The following is a 15,240-nucleotide window of genomic DNA, read 5'->3' as shown; positions in this document are numbered from 1 at the left end:
GTAGACTTTTTATTGGCACTGAATTACACCCACACATATTTCTATTTTAAATTTGACAATATTCACAGCACAACATGTTCATGAAACCCGTACGTCACGCAATCCAGTCCTGAGTTATCTCCACATCGTTTTTGTCTCTACCCTTCAGTATCTTAAATATTTCAATCACACCCCCTCATAATCACCTCCTTTTCAATCCTTCTTCATGGTAGAGTCTATGTAACCATTAAATATAAATTGATAGCTCTACACTGAAACTTTTCGATGGCCATTATGTCCTGAGATGCAGAGACCAAAATTGTACACAATAATCAAGAAGGCCTCACTAAATTCCCGTGGAAAGTTTATCGATCAAAAGAGGCGGTATTAACAATCACCACACCATCTCCCCACCTGTGAAGTGTGAATGCAACCTAAAATCATATTAGCTTTTCCAAATGTTGCCTGTCACTGGACTGTCTATATAGACAACGACGATGAGATCCTTCTCCTGTGTCCTTTTGCTCCAAGATTGCCCCTTGCATTGCATCGTCCTTATTTCTATTATTACTCTTGCCTTTGCTCAAAACCTGACATTTAAACTCGTAAATTGATATGGAGATGAAAATTGATATTCATATGGAGATTTATGAAACACCACGCCTGTGAAACACTGAGATGACAGATTATTATAGCTGGTAATGGGAAGATTCAAACCTCGGCTAGACAGCTTAGAAGCGAGTGTACGTACCCCTATGCCATCCTGCCAGCCCTGGACTTCAAATGCACTTGCTCCATTTTCCCTTCAAACTATCTATGCCAGAAAAATACAAGTTTTCAGACTTTTCCTTCAGCAATGCCACAGTTGTTTTAATCAGTTCTTTTTTATAGGCCAATCTGTGGTCAAGCATTTGGAATTCAAATGTCAAAATAGGTAATGGTCACTGGGGGGGGGGGGTGGGGGGGGTGATCAAGATACGAGAAAGTCACTGTCATGAATGGTAGTCTGAACAACATGAGCCTTGTAAACAGGCATGTTACCGTGAAGGAGAACACACCTTTGGTCAATGTCCAAGTTCTTCCTCAAATGTAACTTTGTGAGGCACACAATCAATCAGGAGTTTTACTTTGACATTCCAGGAAATCAATGCCATGATCTCACCAGCTGAGGGTTGGGTGCAAAATTTATTGGATGGTGGTGGTTCAGGATCCAATTCGGTTTCAGGGTCTCAGTGGTAAAGCCATGTTTCGTCAGCAATTGGCAGACGAGCGATAAAGTCAGTTGTACCTGAGTTCAACAGTTCAAAAAGTTCTCAGCATGATGCCAGCCATTGTTATCGATTTTGAATGCAGAGGTTTTGGTGGACCTATCTTGCTGAGACCTTGGACATGCTAAAGTGGTCATGCATGATGGTGAAAATGCTCCCTTGATAAATTCAATATTCCAGGGATATTTTGGTGACCTCAATTCAGTGCTCCTCCATGATTAATGCCTTAACCTCGGCAGCAGGTTGGTCGCACTCGCCAGCCATCCTAACCCGAGGTCATCTTCAAGGGTCTCAAATCTACAATTAAAGATAGCTGCACAATTGGTTAATATAGAATACGAGGCCACACCTCCACCAGAGAAGGCCACCACGCAGTTGTGGATTTCTTTGGAGAGAGCACATTCTTTGCAGAAACAAAATTGACGACACCTCGTCCATACTTCATTTTAGTAACGTCCATAATTATAACTATGTAGCATCCTTGGGATAATACTCTGTTACAACAAACAATGTCAAATTAATGAAACTAATAGCATACAACAAGCTACATGTGACTCTTGGATTCGAAGGAATAACCAATTCCTATGACTTTTTGAATGACCCTCATCCCATATTATATTATTGGTGGTAATTTACTCTCCACAGCAGTATTGGTGAAAAGTGCTAAGTTTCAGTTTATCATTCAGACCTGCAATATTCAACAATAATATTGATACAATGGAAACCCACTTTTAATAAAATCTGAGGAATTATTTATGAGCAGACAAGACAAATCAGTGTCGTGAATTCTGGGGTTTAAAGATAACCTGATGTCCATTTGAGCTTCTTGACTATCCCGTTATTTTTATTTAAGGTCCTTGGGATCTTTATTATCTCAAACCACAAGAAAAACACTTAGTGTTTTCCCCTACCCACTTTACTTCATACCACTCAACCTCCACAACTATGGATGTGCATGGTTCACCAGTCAAGGCTATTCCAGGACAGTAGAAATAAACCTATCTACTGATATAAAACACAGTATGTATTTGTGCATTTGTGTGTTTGTCTGTCCCCTTTCATAAGGACATTATAAAAGGGTTTTAGAGGCCAATCTTTTAACACGACTGTGTGTTCACTGCGAGCTATTTTTCAGGATAATAAAATTCGAAGAACATTTTTCATGAAAGAGTAATTACGTCTCTCCCATTGGAAATGTAGATGGTGACTTTGCAAGTAGGCCTCATGGGCGGTGTGCAGAAGCGTTTTAAAAATAACAATAAATTCAAGACACAGGGAGGTGAAATTCGCTGCACGTGATGTGGAACACGTGCAGAGTAAAACTAGTGTTCATTTAAGTACGTAGGAGGAAGGTCTAATAAATAAAGAAGGTCGAAGCACACCTGACGCTAGGCCGAAACTTCAGACTTCTGCACGCTCACGAGGCTATACCGTCAAAATGAAACGTCCTAGAGGATAAATAAGATAGTCACATTTGTACATGTAGTGCTTTAAAATAACGCTTCTTCATACGGAACATCATATCTTCCAGTCTCTTTGAATATATTGAATAAAATAACTCCAGCCCGTCATTTTGATTGGCTTTTATACTCGTTTGTTATAAAACACGTGTCGTTTATTTTTCATTTTCTGTTCCTCACAATGCTTACACACACACACACACACACACACACACACACACACACACACACACACACACACACACACACACACACACACACACACACACACACACACACACACACGCAATTGTACAGTATTGGGGTTGTTCCTAAAATAATATATAATTTAAAGGATTGCTGTAAATGGCGAGACTTGGACTCTGACCAAGGATCTGAGACGGACACTTAATTCCTTTGGTACCAGGTCTCTTCGGAGAATCCTTGGCAATCGCTGGTCGGATTTTGTGTCCAACGAGCGGTTGCTGAGAGAGACTCGGATGAGATTTGTTACCTGCATAGTCCGTGAGCGTCAGTTGCGGCTGTATGGACATGTGGCTCGTTTTCCTGGTGCTGATCCTGCTCACCAGATTCTCTCAGCGAGGGAGTCTCGTGAGTGGAGGAGGCCAGTGGGCCGACCACGTGCCTCGTGGTTGCAGCAGGTTGACCATCATCTCAAGGAGATGGGGATGGGCCTGGCATCTGCCTGGGGGATGGCCAGATGGAGGCCCCTGGAGTACCGGCGGAAAGTAGATGCAGCGATGCGCTGTTCTGGCACATGCTCCCATACCTGACCTGAAATGGTGTAAATTTCACAATATCCGATATTCAACTTCATTTAAATTGTAAACTTCGAAACATAGTTCCCTAACCTAAAGAAAAAAAAAACCTTAACCTGTAGACAATTGAATGGTTCCCCGACCACAGGATCATCTGCTGGAAACCGTGGGTGAAGTTCATTGCTGTATTAGTAAACGTCTGACTGGTTGTTTTAATCTATTGAAAAGTTCAGTGCTGTGTGTTGTTGCCTCAAAGTCCTAATTATTTCACGTGTAGCTGTACCATGCACGCTTCTTTGGAATGTTTCTGTCGAAGAAAGGTATTCATACAATGTGGAATGGAGAAGCATCTCGTTTATTAAATAATTTGGTGTGAAATTTATTATTATTGATATCGATTTGTAACTCCAAAAAAGAAACTGAAGTGTTAGTTTGGTTTTGCTTTTTTAAATTCGAGTTATTTTGGATATACATCATCATGTAGCTGATAAAATACAAACCCATCATTAATTGCTCGTAAATCAATGAATATAAAGATGTTTCTAACCTTCATGCTCTTGTTAGTTCATTGCTCTGTTCCACCTTCTGAAAGAACCAACGTCAAATGCAGGACATGACAGAGTAGCTGATTCACATATGGATGTACATACTCAAGCATTACTCACACAACCCACGTTTATTCTCTACCCCAGGACAACATGTAAATCACTTAAGCTTGAGAATCTGACACAGTCACTGTGAAGATAAATAACGTTTCCCCCTAATTTTTGGCAAGAATTTAGTATTTGTTCAGTGCATCAGCACACAATGACCGACTCCTTGCAAATACATTGCAGAATAATGCACAAAAGTGAGTGAAAGGAAACAAGACAGCCAGCTTAATCTTGACATATGCTGTATATTAAAAACCTTCACTGAAATGGTGAACGGAAGCAATATAGGCCTATCTGACTTTAGAAGAGGAGTTGTTGGTGGGGCTTAATTGTTCAAACCTTGAAAGTGAAGATGATGCAAAGAACAGAAGGATCAGATGCTATTGTGACCCAGATGTACCAAGTATGGTTGACATCACAGCAAACATTATACAGTACACAAGTATAAGGGTTCCAGTGGCCTTTTTCCTGCTTTTTTGTTTAATGTCTCCACAGTCGAAGGCCTGACGCATTATGTTTTTGGGTTTTCCATCCGGCTGCCTGTTATTACATCTATCTGCCCTTCTGTCCATGGTTTTTTCATATAGTGTTGAGGCTCGTGGAAGAGCCAGAACACAGAACCGATCAAGGCATAACAGAACAAAAGGAACAGTAGAAAGAAAAAAGCTTCAGCATGGAAGATTCCAATGATCTTGAAGGCCTTGGTTTTCATGGCCAATGAAAATTCCAATGGAAATTCCAATGATCTTCAAGGCCTTGGTTTCACTGAACAAGGTGAAAGGCAGGGGAACCAGCCCGGAGAGGAGAGCAGTACTCCATAAAGCTGTGGATGAAGCTCTTGTAGGTAGATAAAAGTTCAGGTGTGCCAAGGAAAGACATTGCACGATGGAAGATTCCCAGTCGGCGACTGGCAAACCACATACTATCGAAGTTGTCCTCCAAAGCCAAAGAAATGTCATGTCTGAAGTTGAGGGCCTCCATACGTTGATGGAAGAGCAGATGCAGCAAGTCCAAGGTAGATTGACCAGGTCTGAATCCAAATTGATGATCTGAGATGAGGCCATTGGACAAAAGGAAGGATTTGATGTCAACTGCAATAATGGATTCCATGACCTTGCTGATGATTGGAAGTAGGCCAATAGGTCTGCAATGAAGGAGATTGCTTTTGCACTTTTTATGTAATGTAGCGATGTTGGCTGACTTCCAAGCAAATGTCAGATGACCAAGGGCAAATTACTTGGTGAAAAGGGCAGAACGAGGATGTGCAAGAGCAGTAAAGCAGGTTTTTAAAACATTAAGCTGATCCAGCCAGTTGCAAAAAAACAAACAAAAAAAAGTTGCCAGAAACTTCTCCACCTTCTCAGGTGAAAAAGACAGAAGCCAAGAGGAGTTGAGTGCAATTGGGTAGGGTGGGTACAGAAAGTAAGGTGTTTGGGACACAATATTTGGAAGCAAACACAGAATTGGGGCATTCGGTCCTCTCACAAGTGGGGTCGGCTGTGGTGTCATTTGAAGTGAGGGAAGGATTGGAGGAGGAGCATACTCCAGATGGAGACTTAACAAAGTGCCACCAGGTCTTTGAGTAAGGAGACAAGTTTGATAGTTCAATCTTGAAGTTGGCCAGATGTTATTTTCCAGCCTCAATGAGAGTGGACACACTTGTTGCGGGCTTTATAGAGTGATGCGGGGTTGCCTTCCAGAAAGACAAAGCAAGTTGTTCAAAGGCAACTGCCTCACCACAGGATTCAGTGTACCATGGGCAGGAGGAAAGGTGGGATAACCAAAGACAAGATGGGATGAATCTGTGCGTAAGAGAGAGCAGGTTTCTGTGGAAGAATTCCCAAGGCTGAATTAATTTCAGGGGCGGCAGAAAGAGCAGACCAGTCCTGAAGTGAGATGATAGCTTGCAGTCTCTGAATGAACTGTCAGACTCATCTGCACTGAGGCAGCTCTCTAAGAATAGCCAAAGAGATGTTGACTTTCACAAGTACATGATCAGATGAACCAACTGGAGCAGAGGTAGAGCACAAGACATTAGCAGAGAAGTTTGCCATTACTGAGTCCAGAAGGGAGGATATGCGATTGGGAGAAATCCAGGTTGGAAAGTTCAGAGATTGAGTTTGTCCCATGGAGTCACAGAAGTGCTTTGCTGCAGTGCCATGGTTTGTGAAAGGTACCGACACCGTGACAATTAGCATGATGACAATTTAAATTACTACATATGAGGAAGAAAGAGTTGGGATGGGTTGTTAAAAGTTGGTTAATGTTGAGTGAGAAAGGCTGATGCCAGTTTTGCGAAGACCACCCGGTACGACTGGACTGTGGCTCAGTTCTCTCTCAACCGCACGCTGGTCTATCTGTGTTTCACTATTTTCTCAGGTCATTTCTCATCCACAACCATGATCTTTTCTATTCCCTATTAACTCTCCCCAAACACAGCTGACCTCTTTCTGGGTATCCAGGTTTCCCTTCCACGTGGGTGATTGAGAGGTTGTGGCTGTATCCATTTTGTTCACTGCCTGTGTCATCCCCTTGCCGTCATTCTTCACCAAGTCTTTCACAACCCTGCTGTTGGTTTGTTTCCACTTTCCCCTTGCCATGATCTTTCTACTGTTCTTTTTCTTTTGTTACATCCTGATCCATGCTGTTACCTACATCCCTATCCCGAGGCTCAACATTACACACACAAAAATACTAACTCTTTCCCTCCCCCCCCCCCCCCAGCTTTATTCCGATGGCCAGCTCTCCCACTATGGCACTCTCCAACTGCCAAACAAGCGACCCCACCTTCAGCCCTCAAAGGGGCAGAATGAACCATGGCTCACATAGCCAAACATCCTTATGTGGCTCATATATCTATGCCTGCCTCCGGGCCAGTGTTTGCCCCAAGAGAAATACGGAATGCTATCAAAACAAATAAAGTAATTTCAAATGAGGGATTGAAAGAGAGGAAACAGAATCTATGGGACATGTAGCATCCTAACCTATTTAGGTTATAATTGGCCCCCGCACATGTATTTACAAAGTATGTATGCAGTAGCATAGTTTATATTATCACAAATACACAAAACTATTTCCTATCTCTGTTTCAATACCTTTTATTCCACGTGCGAAGCGAAAAGCAGGGTGAAATAATTGGCTCGTTTTGTCTGTCTGTCGACAGATGTAGTCGATAATCGAGAAACAACATAGTATCAATTGAATGTGCATTGAATTGTATTTTAAACACTGGAACACGAATCAGAACACGAACCTGCAGCTTAAGCTGCTGTCACACCTTGACGTTTTAGCCAGTGTATGGCAACGTATCAAAATGTATGTAAAACGCTGGCGTATGCTGAACTATTGATGTTTTTTTTCAGTTTTTGGCATATTCATAACGAGTTGGACGTATGCATAACGTATTAGTAACGTACACAGAACGTTTCGATAACATATAGATAACTTCTACCAAAGAATTCTTGGCGTGTTGTCGGCGTTCACAACCTATGCCCAACGATAGTCTAACGTATGCATAGCGTGCGGCAGCGTATCGCCGACGATCACGTGGCGTAGCCTATTAAAAGGCTGCCGCTCGACGATTCAAATCATAACCGCACTAGACATCGAAGTGTCAAGGCCCTGTCACACATTGACGTTTTAGCCAGCGTATGCCGACGTATGAAAAATTTGCCAAAACCGCTGGCACACGTCGAATACGTTATGGGTAAGTTTTGTATACGTTAAGAGCACGCTGAAGCATGCTGGCATACGTCGTAGTACGCTGAGCACGTCGACAAATTTTAAGTAAGCTCAAAAGTTTGACGTATGCCGGCGTATGACTCACACGTTCCGCTATGCTGGCCATAATTTGTAGGCACGTTACGCGATCGTTGACACACGTCAACACATGTTACTTGTAAGTTACTCATAAGTCGAAACACGTCGAGGTAATGTTCAGCGTACCCGAAACTTATTTCTAACCTATGAGTAATGTGCTTTGAACCTATGAGTAACGTATCTCCAATGCATATTGACGTATGTAGATGTATTTGACGTCTTCCGTACGACCACAGAACTTACTGAACGTGTTACTAACTTACAGCTACCGTATAATGGCATATTGGCAGCGTTTAGGGGAATTGGTATATAAAAATGGGGTTCACAGGAGGAACCCGTCAGTGTTCCAGACTCCATGGTTTTTTTTCTTTTTTCTTCGGCATGACGGTGATGTTGACACTTCGATTTCTAGTGTGGTTATGATTTAAATCATTGAGCGGCAGCCTATTAATTATATCATAACTGGACTAGAAATCGAAGTGTCAACATCACCGTCATGCCGAAGAAAACATAAAAATAAAAAAACCATGGAGTCTGGAACACTGACGCTAAACATTACCTCGACGTTTTTCGACTTATGAGTAACTTACAAGTAACGTGTGTCGACGTGTGTCAACGATCGCGTAACGTGCCTACAACACGTTACTCATAGGTTAGAAATAAGTTTCGGGTAAGCTACACATTACCTCGACGTGTTTCGACTTATGAGTAACTTACAAGTAACGTGTGACGACGTGTGTCAACGATTGCGTAACGTGCCTACAACTTATGGCCAGCGTATGTGGAACGTGTGAGTCATACGCTGGCATACGTCGAAAAATTTTGAGCATGTTAAAATTTGTCGACGAGCTCGGCGTACTACGACGTATGCCAGCGTGCTTCAGCATGCTCTTAACGTATACAAAACTTACCCATAATGTATTCGACGTGTGCCAGCGTTTTAGACAAATTTTTCATACTTCGGCATACGCTGGTTAAATCGTCAAGGTGTGACAGCGGCTTTAGCAGTACTTCGACTGAATTTGACAACCTGTACGGAATTTCATCCTGAGCGCTCATGCGCAGAGAGGGGTAAGGTAATTAATTTTTTTCCTCTGTCTGCCTGTTTGGCAAACAAAAAAAATTGAAAATCATTCCAAACAGGAAACTTAATTTTTCAACGATGTCATAAAGGACACAAACAACAGGTATTGAAAACTAATTTAATGTGTTTGATCGGGTGGTGTAAAAGGAACTGCATCAACAGCAGTAAACTTCTGAAAAAAATTTTTTTCTACAGCCTTTATTTTAATATAAAAAATACCTTTATTTTATTTAAATTTAATCATATACTTAAACAGTGTCGAACACGAATCGCCTTGTTGGCACTTTAAAAAACCTCTAGTTTTGAAGTACTTGGACAAAATATTATTCCATTTCACACCAGCTCAACCAATCAAATATTCCGGAATGGGAATGTCAAAATTCAGACAAAACGGCAGTTCATCAGAAATTATAGATCATGCTCGGAAACGCAAAGAAACAGTTGAAATGACCCTTCTCGTGTCCCTTTTCTCAAGACTGTGTGGGGTAGGGTGTTGTATGAACTATTTAGTTTCTTCATGTCTATAATATCCAAAAAAAAACGATGACAATTTGTTCGCTTATTTAACTTATGGAACTTTTAAACATGGAAACTTTATCCATCTTTACATTTTACAGGTGGCGATGAACAAACATCTTACGTCTGTTTATGAACATATCTTACACTTTATTAACCCCCGCCATCGAAGATGGATGGAGGTTACTGTTTTCACCCCTTTCTGTTCGTTTGTTTGTCTGTTTGTTTGTTTGTGAACAGTATTACGGAAAAACTCCTCGACGGATTTCGACAAAACTTGGTAGGGAGGGGATTAGGTATGGTCCAAGGATCATGCCATTAGATTTTGGACTTGGTCCAAAATCCAATATGACCGCTATGGCGGCCAATTTGAAAAAATATTTGAATATTTTTTTTTTAATTTCTACATGTTTTAAGTGATTTCCAACCCCCCCCCCTCCAAAAAAAAAATTGTTAGAGAAAAAAAAAATTTTGCAACTTTTTTTTCAACAAAATTTCGATTTCTTTTTTTTGCATTTCGACATGTTTTAAGTGATTTCCAACCCCCCCCCCCCAAAAAAAAAAATTGGTAGAGAAAAAAAAAATTTGCAAATATTTTTCAACAAATTTTCAATTTTTTTTTGCATTTCTACATGTTATAAGTGATTTCCAACAAAAAAGCATGCCAAAATTATAATTGCGGCTGATTTTGGAACTTCAGGTGGATATACCCATGTAAAATCAATTTCTGTCTCAAGGAATCTAGTTATGACGAATGAATTGAGGATGTAAAAGTTAAAACTAAAAGGGAAAGTTGCAAACTATAACTCTGTGAGCACTGTTGACGTCAAATTGAATGAATAAGATATCAGGTTCACTTGAGTGACCTAGCAGTATTGGCGGCGGAGGTTTTGCACTCTACCGAGTGCTCCCCCTCTAGTTTACTTTGTTTACCGTTTGTTCTCCAGCACAAAACCTATCTCCAGATGTAGTATAAGCAATATATCAGAATACTAAGATGGTGTGTTTCATTCGGCCAAGTTGAAAGTCTAGTTTCCTATCTGCTCTCTCACCATTTCGTGAATCGTCACTGTCCTTCGTAGGCATATTTGGCAATGTCTTACAATTCTGCTTTGAGCATATCAATTTATTTCCAACTCCTTTTCTTCCATTCGGCCCAGTCGAAAGTCGTCTTTTGTCAAAGCGGTTGTCCTGCCGGGTAACATCATGGGATTCTGGTTCGCAGTGTGTCAAGCCCAACCATCAAAGGAAAGTCGTGGTTGTGGTTTTTATGGTTGTTGTGGCTATTTTGTGGTTGTTGTGGTTGTGGCTGCTGTTACTGCTCTCCATTTCATTCATCACAGAATTGTTGTCATTGTTGTTCTATGGCCCTCCCATCCTATTAAACGCTATTCCATCGCACCAACCTTCCCTGATGGGTACATTCACTCCGGGGTGCCCTGAAAGTCACTTTACCCATGCTAAATTTCTCGCACCTCCCTTCGCACCTCCCTCCGTCCCTTCCCCTCCACCCTCCCCCGCCATGGTATGCGGCAACACCAGCCACCACTTAGTCTAGATCTAAGAAGTCCAGACAAACCTTTGTGGGGCTTCATCAAGGAGAAAGTGTCGACAAACCGGGATGGGACGAATGAAGAATTGCGCACTGCAGTCGAGGCCTTTTCCGTACAGGTGATTCCACAAATGCAACACAAGATGTCCAAGAGGACTTGGCAATTAAATTAATTGTGCAAGGAGAAAGATGAAGCGAATAGAGATACAATGACTGATTAATTATTATAAGTATTGCACAATAAGGCTTGTCCTGTATGATATATTAAAATCGTTTAAGAATGAATGCTTTATCTGGGAGGGGTAAAGGGACTTTCAGGCCACCCTGTACTATCAAATCATTTCATCCAGCAACAACATAAAGGTAAGTTCCTTAATTCTCCGGAATATTTAAGGAAATTTAATTTGCACTGCATTGACGACAGAGTTATTTAGAGCTGAAGGAGAATGAATGATAAAGCTTTGCCCTGAACATCCAGTTATACAGTTCTGAGATCATCAAAGTCAGTTTTGACATTCCGCTAAGCTGATTGTTTTATTCTCAGCTATTCAAGACATCCACTGCTGCACCAACCAATCAGCATTGTACTTCAACTTCTTCCTATATGGAAAAATCAAGTTCGTCGCAATAGGCTTGATAAACATGGTTTGCTCATTGAGAAATCGCAGCTACTTCAACATCCTTTGAAGAAATGGTTTAGGATATGAATTTGGCCCAACAGAATTTATCAAAAGAAGAAAAGGAGTGGATAACTTTTGCATTGTGCTCATTCACACCAGATGCTTCACACATGAAAAGGGAAGTGGTGTTTCACCCTAAACTTCTGACTGAGGATTAAGTGCACACACTTAGCCATGACTCACAAATAGGAGGCATTGTATTCATACAGCATCAGCACAGAGGAAACAAGAACCACAGGTTAGCGACAATTAGCCAATAGCATCAATTAAAATAATGCTGCAAAAGGGCTCAAGTACATCAAGCCGTGGGAAAGGTGCAGCTTGGTGAGTCAGCCTGGCTTAGAAGGGCCTGCAGAATTAATAAGGGGGAAAGGTATAGACTAATGCTTGCCTGAGATGCCTTTTTGTGCCTGCATACAAGGAAGTGAGGCCCCAAAGGATCCTACCGCTCCATTAATCATGCGAGATGGGAAAACGGTAACGGTGATTCAAAGGGCTGTAAAGCTCGTTTAAGTTACATTCCTAGTTGCTCCCTGGTGTATTTTCGCAAAACATACCTTTTCTAAGCATTTCCAAGTCTGTGCATGTTTACATTACTTGCACATTGTGTTAAAGTTGATTCGTTCATTGTACATTTAAACAGTTACTTATGTAGGTTACATGAGCTTCAACCTGTCTGCAAGTTCGGCAGGCTGTGTGTGATGTACTGAGCATCATAGACAGGCAGTGTTGTATTGATTGCCTCAGCCTGATACTAACCAAACTCAATAGCCATCATTAATATTTCATCATGCTCCAAGAAATCATAAAACAGCAGGATAATCGTTGGAAGAGGTACGGGTTTTGGCCCAGCAAGATGTTCAAGCTATCTCTTTACGTGGTAATGGCGCTCCTTTGAAGACTTTCTCATGTAAAACATCGCGCTATGACAGACTGCTGCATATAAAATCTTTTTCCCGAAAGTTTCACAAAATATGCAGGCTTCCATCATCCCAGAGGTTCGAATTATGCCAAGATGATGAGGAGCTATACAGGATTCGTTTAGAATCGCAGTCATTACAGAAATGTAAGGCCTCCTCGGATTATCATATCAAGATGAAACCAATAACATTCAATTCAACTTCTACATTTGCCATCCCCTCTTCTCTAAGTGCTTCCATATTACACCTTTCTCAATCGAAATTTATTCAGCGTGTTCTATTTTCCCACCATAATATGCAAGGAAACAGTTTCACAGTTTTGTTTTCTCACCGAGGCCCCTTCATGCTCAGTCTTGCCTCTGAAGTTTCCAGGCAGCATAATCGAGCCAAAGCAAGTGGAGGATGGATTTGATAGATTAAGGGAAGGCAAGCATGACCCAGAAATTGCTTGTTCATCCTGATTTCCCATTATCCTTTGTGGCAATGAAAAAAAGCAAAGCCGGTTTGGTACCTGAAGATTTGCAATGTGCAACCTGCACAACCATGGTGACGGATGCTGATGCAGATAATCTGGCAAAGAGTTTGGAACGATGAGCAAGCTTGATGCAGAACGTGGATGACCAAGAACGACCCAATTAAGAATGCAAAAAGGGGAAACAGGGATATGGAAACTGGGGTTTTAAAATGCCAATTACATCAAAAAAAATCAATAAAAACCGCAAAGATGACTTCTTGAGCCTCAGAAAATAATTTAGGGCTGACAGGTTGGCCAGCGTAGAGATATGCACACTAGCCTCTGAGCTGTCTCTCCTGGGCTCAAATCCCGACCCAGCTATAAACTGTCATCCTGGTGTTTGACAGGCAAGGTGATTCATCAATGTGTGCGCCATCCCTCAGATGGACATTAAACGGGAATCTTGTCTGCCAACAATCGTTGGTGGACATAAAAGATCCCATGGTGTCCTTTGTGAAGAGTCGGTGAGCTATCTCCAGCACCATGATCAAATTCCAAATTCCTGCCTCAACCAGCAGAGGGCATCAGCGGAACAGCTACACCCTCAACCAATGATGCCACCCTGTAGCCTTGAGCTGCATACGAATGTAGAAGAAAGATAATTTGATTGCGCTCTACCAAGATGCAAACACATCCCTCTACATGTGTCGCCAAGCTCTGGAATGGTGAGAAGTTAGCGCTCAGACACAAATGTATAGGAGGGTTATGATTTATGGGCTGTGATGAGGGCTGTGTTATAAATTACCATCCAGTGTAAATGATAAAAACTAGAAATTGTGAAGTGCTCAATTAGCGCACATGCATTGCCCATGCGAGTTATTGTTATGTATTTTAACATTTTAGAGGTTGAGAATGCAAATTACATCGGCCATTATGCGCTTTTTATGAGAATAGTAGCCGACAATGTCCAAGAAGAAACAATTGCAATGTATAAAACAGGAAACATTTTGGATTCAGAGCAGGGTGAAGTTTGTCACTGCTCTGGAGCCATTTGCATGCTGTTTGGGCTTTCTGCCATCTGCCAGACATCAAAATCTTCACCCTAAGCAGGGAATGGTTCCCGCTTCTCCAACCACCGGGGAAATATGCAAGAGAATCAAACATGACCCCTGGCCATGTGCTTTCACATTTCAGGCTTGTGTCGATATCTGAAATTTTAAAAAGCATTTCAGGGTGCTAAGACCGGGCTGTAATAACCTGCTGAGGCAAAAGTGTATCAATCTTCCATTTTCTACGTGTCATTTCAACCTAAACCAACAATTAATTGTTATATTAACATGCAAGGCACCCCAAAGCAATCCCGCAATAAATGGCCAAATCTGAGTTGCAAGCCATGCAATCTTATACCCTTGCGAGAACAATGAACAAATACAAATATTAACTTCCTGTACTATCTGCAGGGTGATACTGAATACAATTGCGAGATTGCTGATTGTTATGATGGATGATGGGCTCAGAGGCCTGGTAGCAATGTGTGAGTAGTCGAGGCCATTGTGGTCTTGTTAATGTGCCCATCGTATCTACAGGATCTCACAGCCAGGAGCGCTGGCACAATGCTGTGTATGGCAGCATGGAGGCTTGATTGCAGCTGTGAGAGGCCTTTTGGAAAATTACTTCAAAAAGCCTGATCTGTTTCTGATTGGGAGTGGGAAAGTTTGAGCAAGCCATCTCCAGAAATTTGTTCTGGCATGAAACCTTCATTCACAATCAAGTCGTGCTTGTTAAAAAGTAGAATTCTACCACCATTGCCCATGTCAAGCCAATTGCCCATGACTTTCCTATAAATCCATTGTGAGGGAATATGCTTCACAAGCCTAAATTAATGGAACATATAGAGGTATAGATGAAGTATAATAGAATAAAAGGGCTTCCCACCAATGCAAACAATGTCCATGAGGCCATACAGGGCGTAGCACACTTGAAAGAGCACGTCACGACGTTGCCAGGTAGCTGCTGGACTTAGGCCTGACCAGACGAGCCACACGAGGCTGGCAAGCAGGAAGAGGCACCCCAAGGCGACAGCTGCTGTCTGGACAC

The 15,240-nt window shown here is 41.7% G+C and overlaps 1 protein-coding gene across 1 annotated transcript in view; it reads right to left on the bottom strand.

The window, feature by feature from the left end:
• Positions 1–15,240, bottom strand: part of LOC147029463 (E3 ubiquitin-protein ligase MARCHF9-like) — a 37,871-nt gene that overhangs the window by 21,403 nt on the left and 1,228 nt on the right. The window contains exon 2 of the mRNA XM_085872125.1: positions 15,079–15,240. This exon is cut by the window's right edge and continues 138 nt beyond it. Within this exon, the coding sequence (XP_085728251.1) occupies positions 15,079–15,240 (162 nt within the window). The remainder of the gene's footprint in view (positions 1–15,078) is intronic.

This window comes from Eptatretus burgeri, chromosome 3, assembly GCF_056783735.1.
Source record: "Eptatretus burgeri isolate ZD-2024b chromosome 3, Ebu_testis_v1, whole genome shotgun sequence".
Classification (NCBI taxonomy): domain Eukaryota; kingdom Metazoa; phylum Chordata; class Myxini; order Myxiniformes; family Myxinidae; genus Eptatretus; species Eptatretus burgeri.
This window is presented reverse-complemented; position numbering and strand designations above follow the sequence as displayed.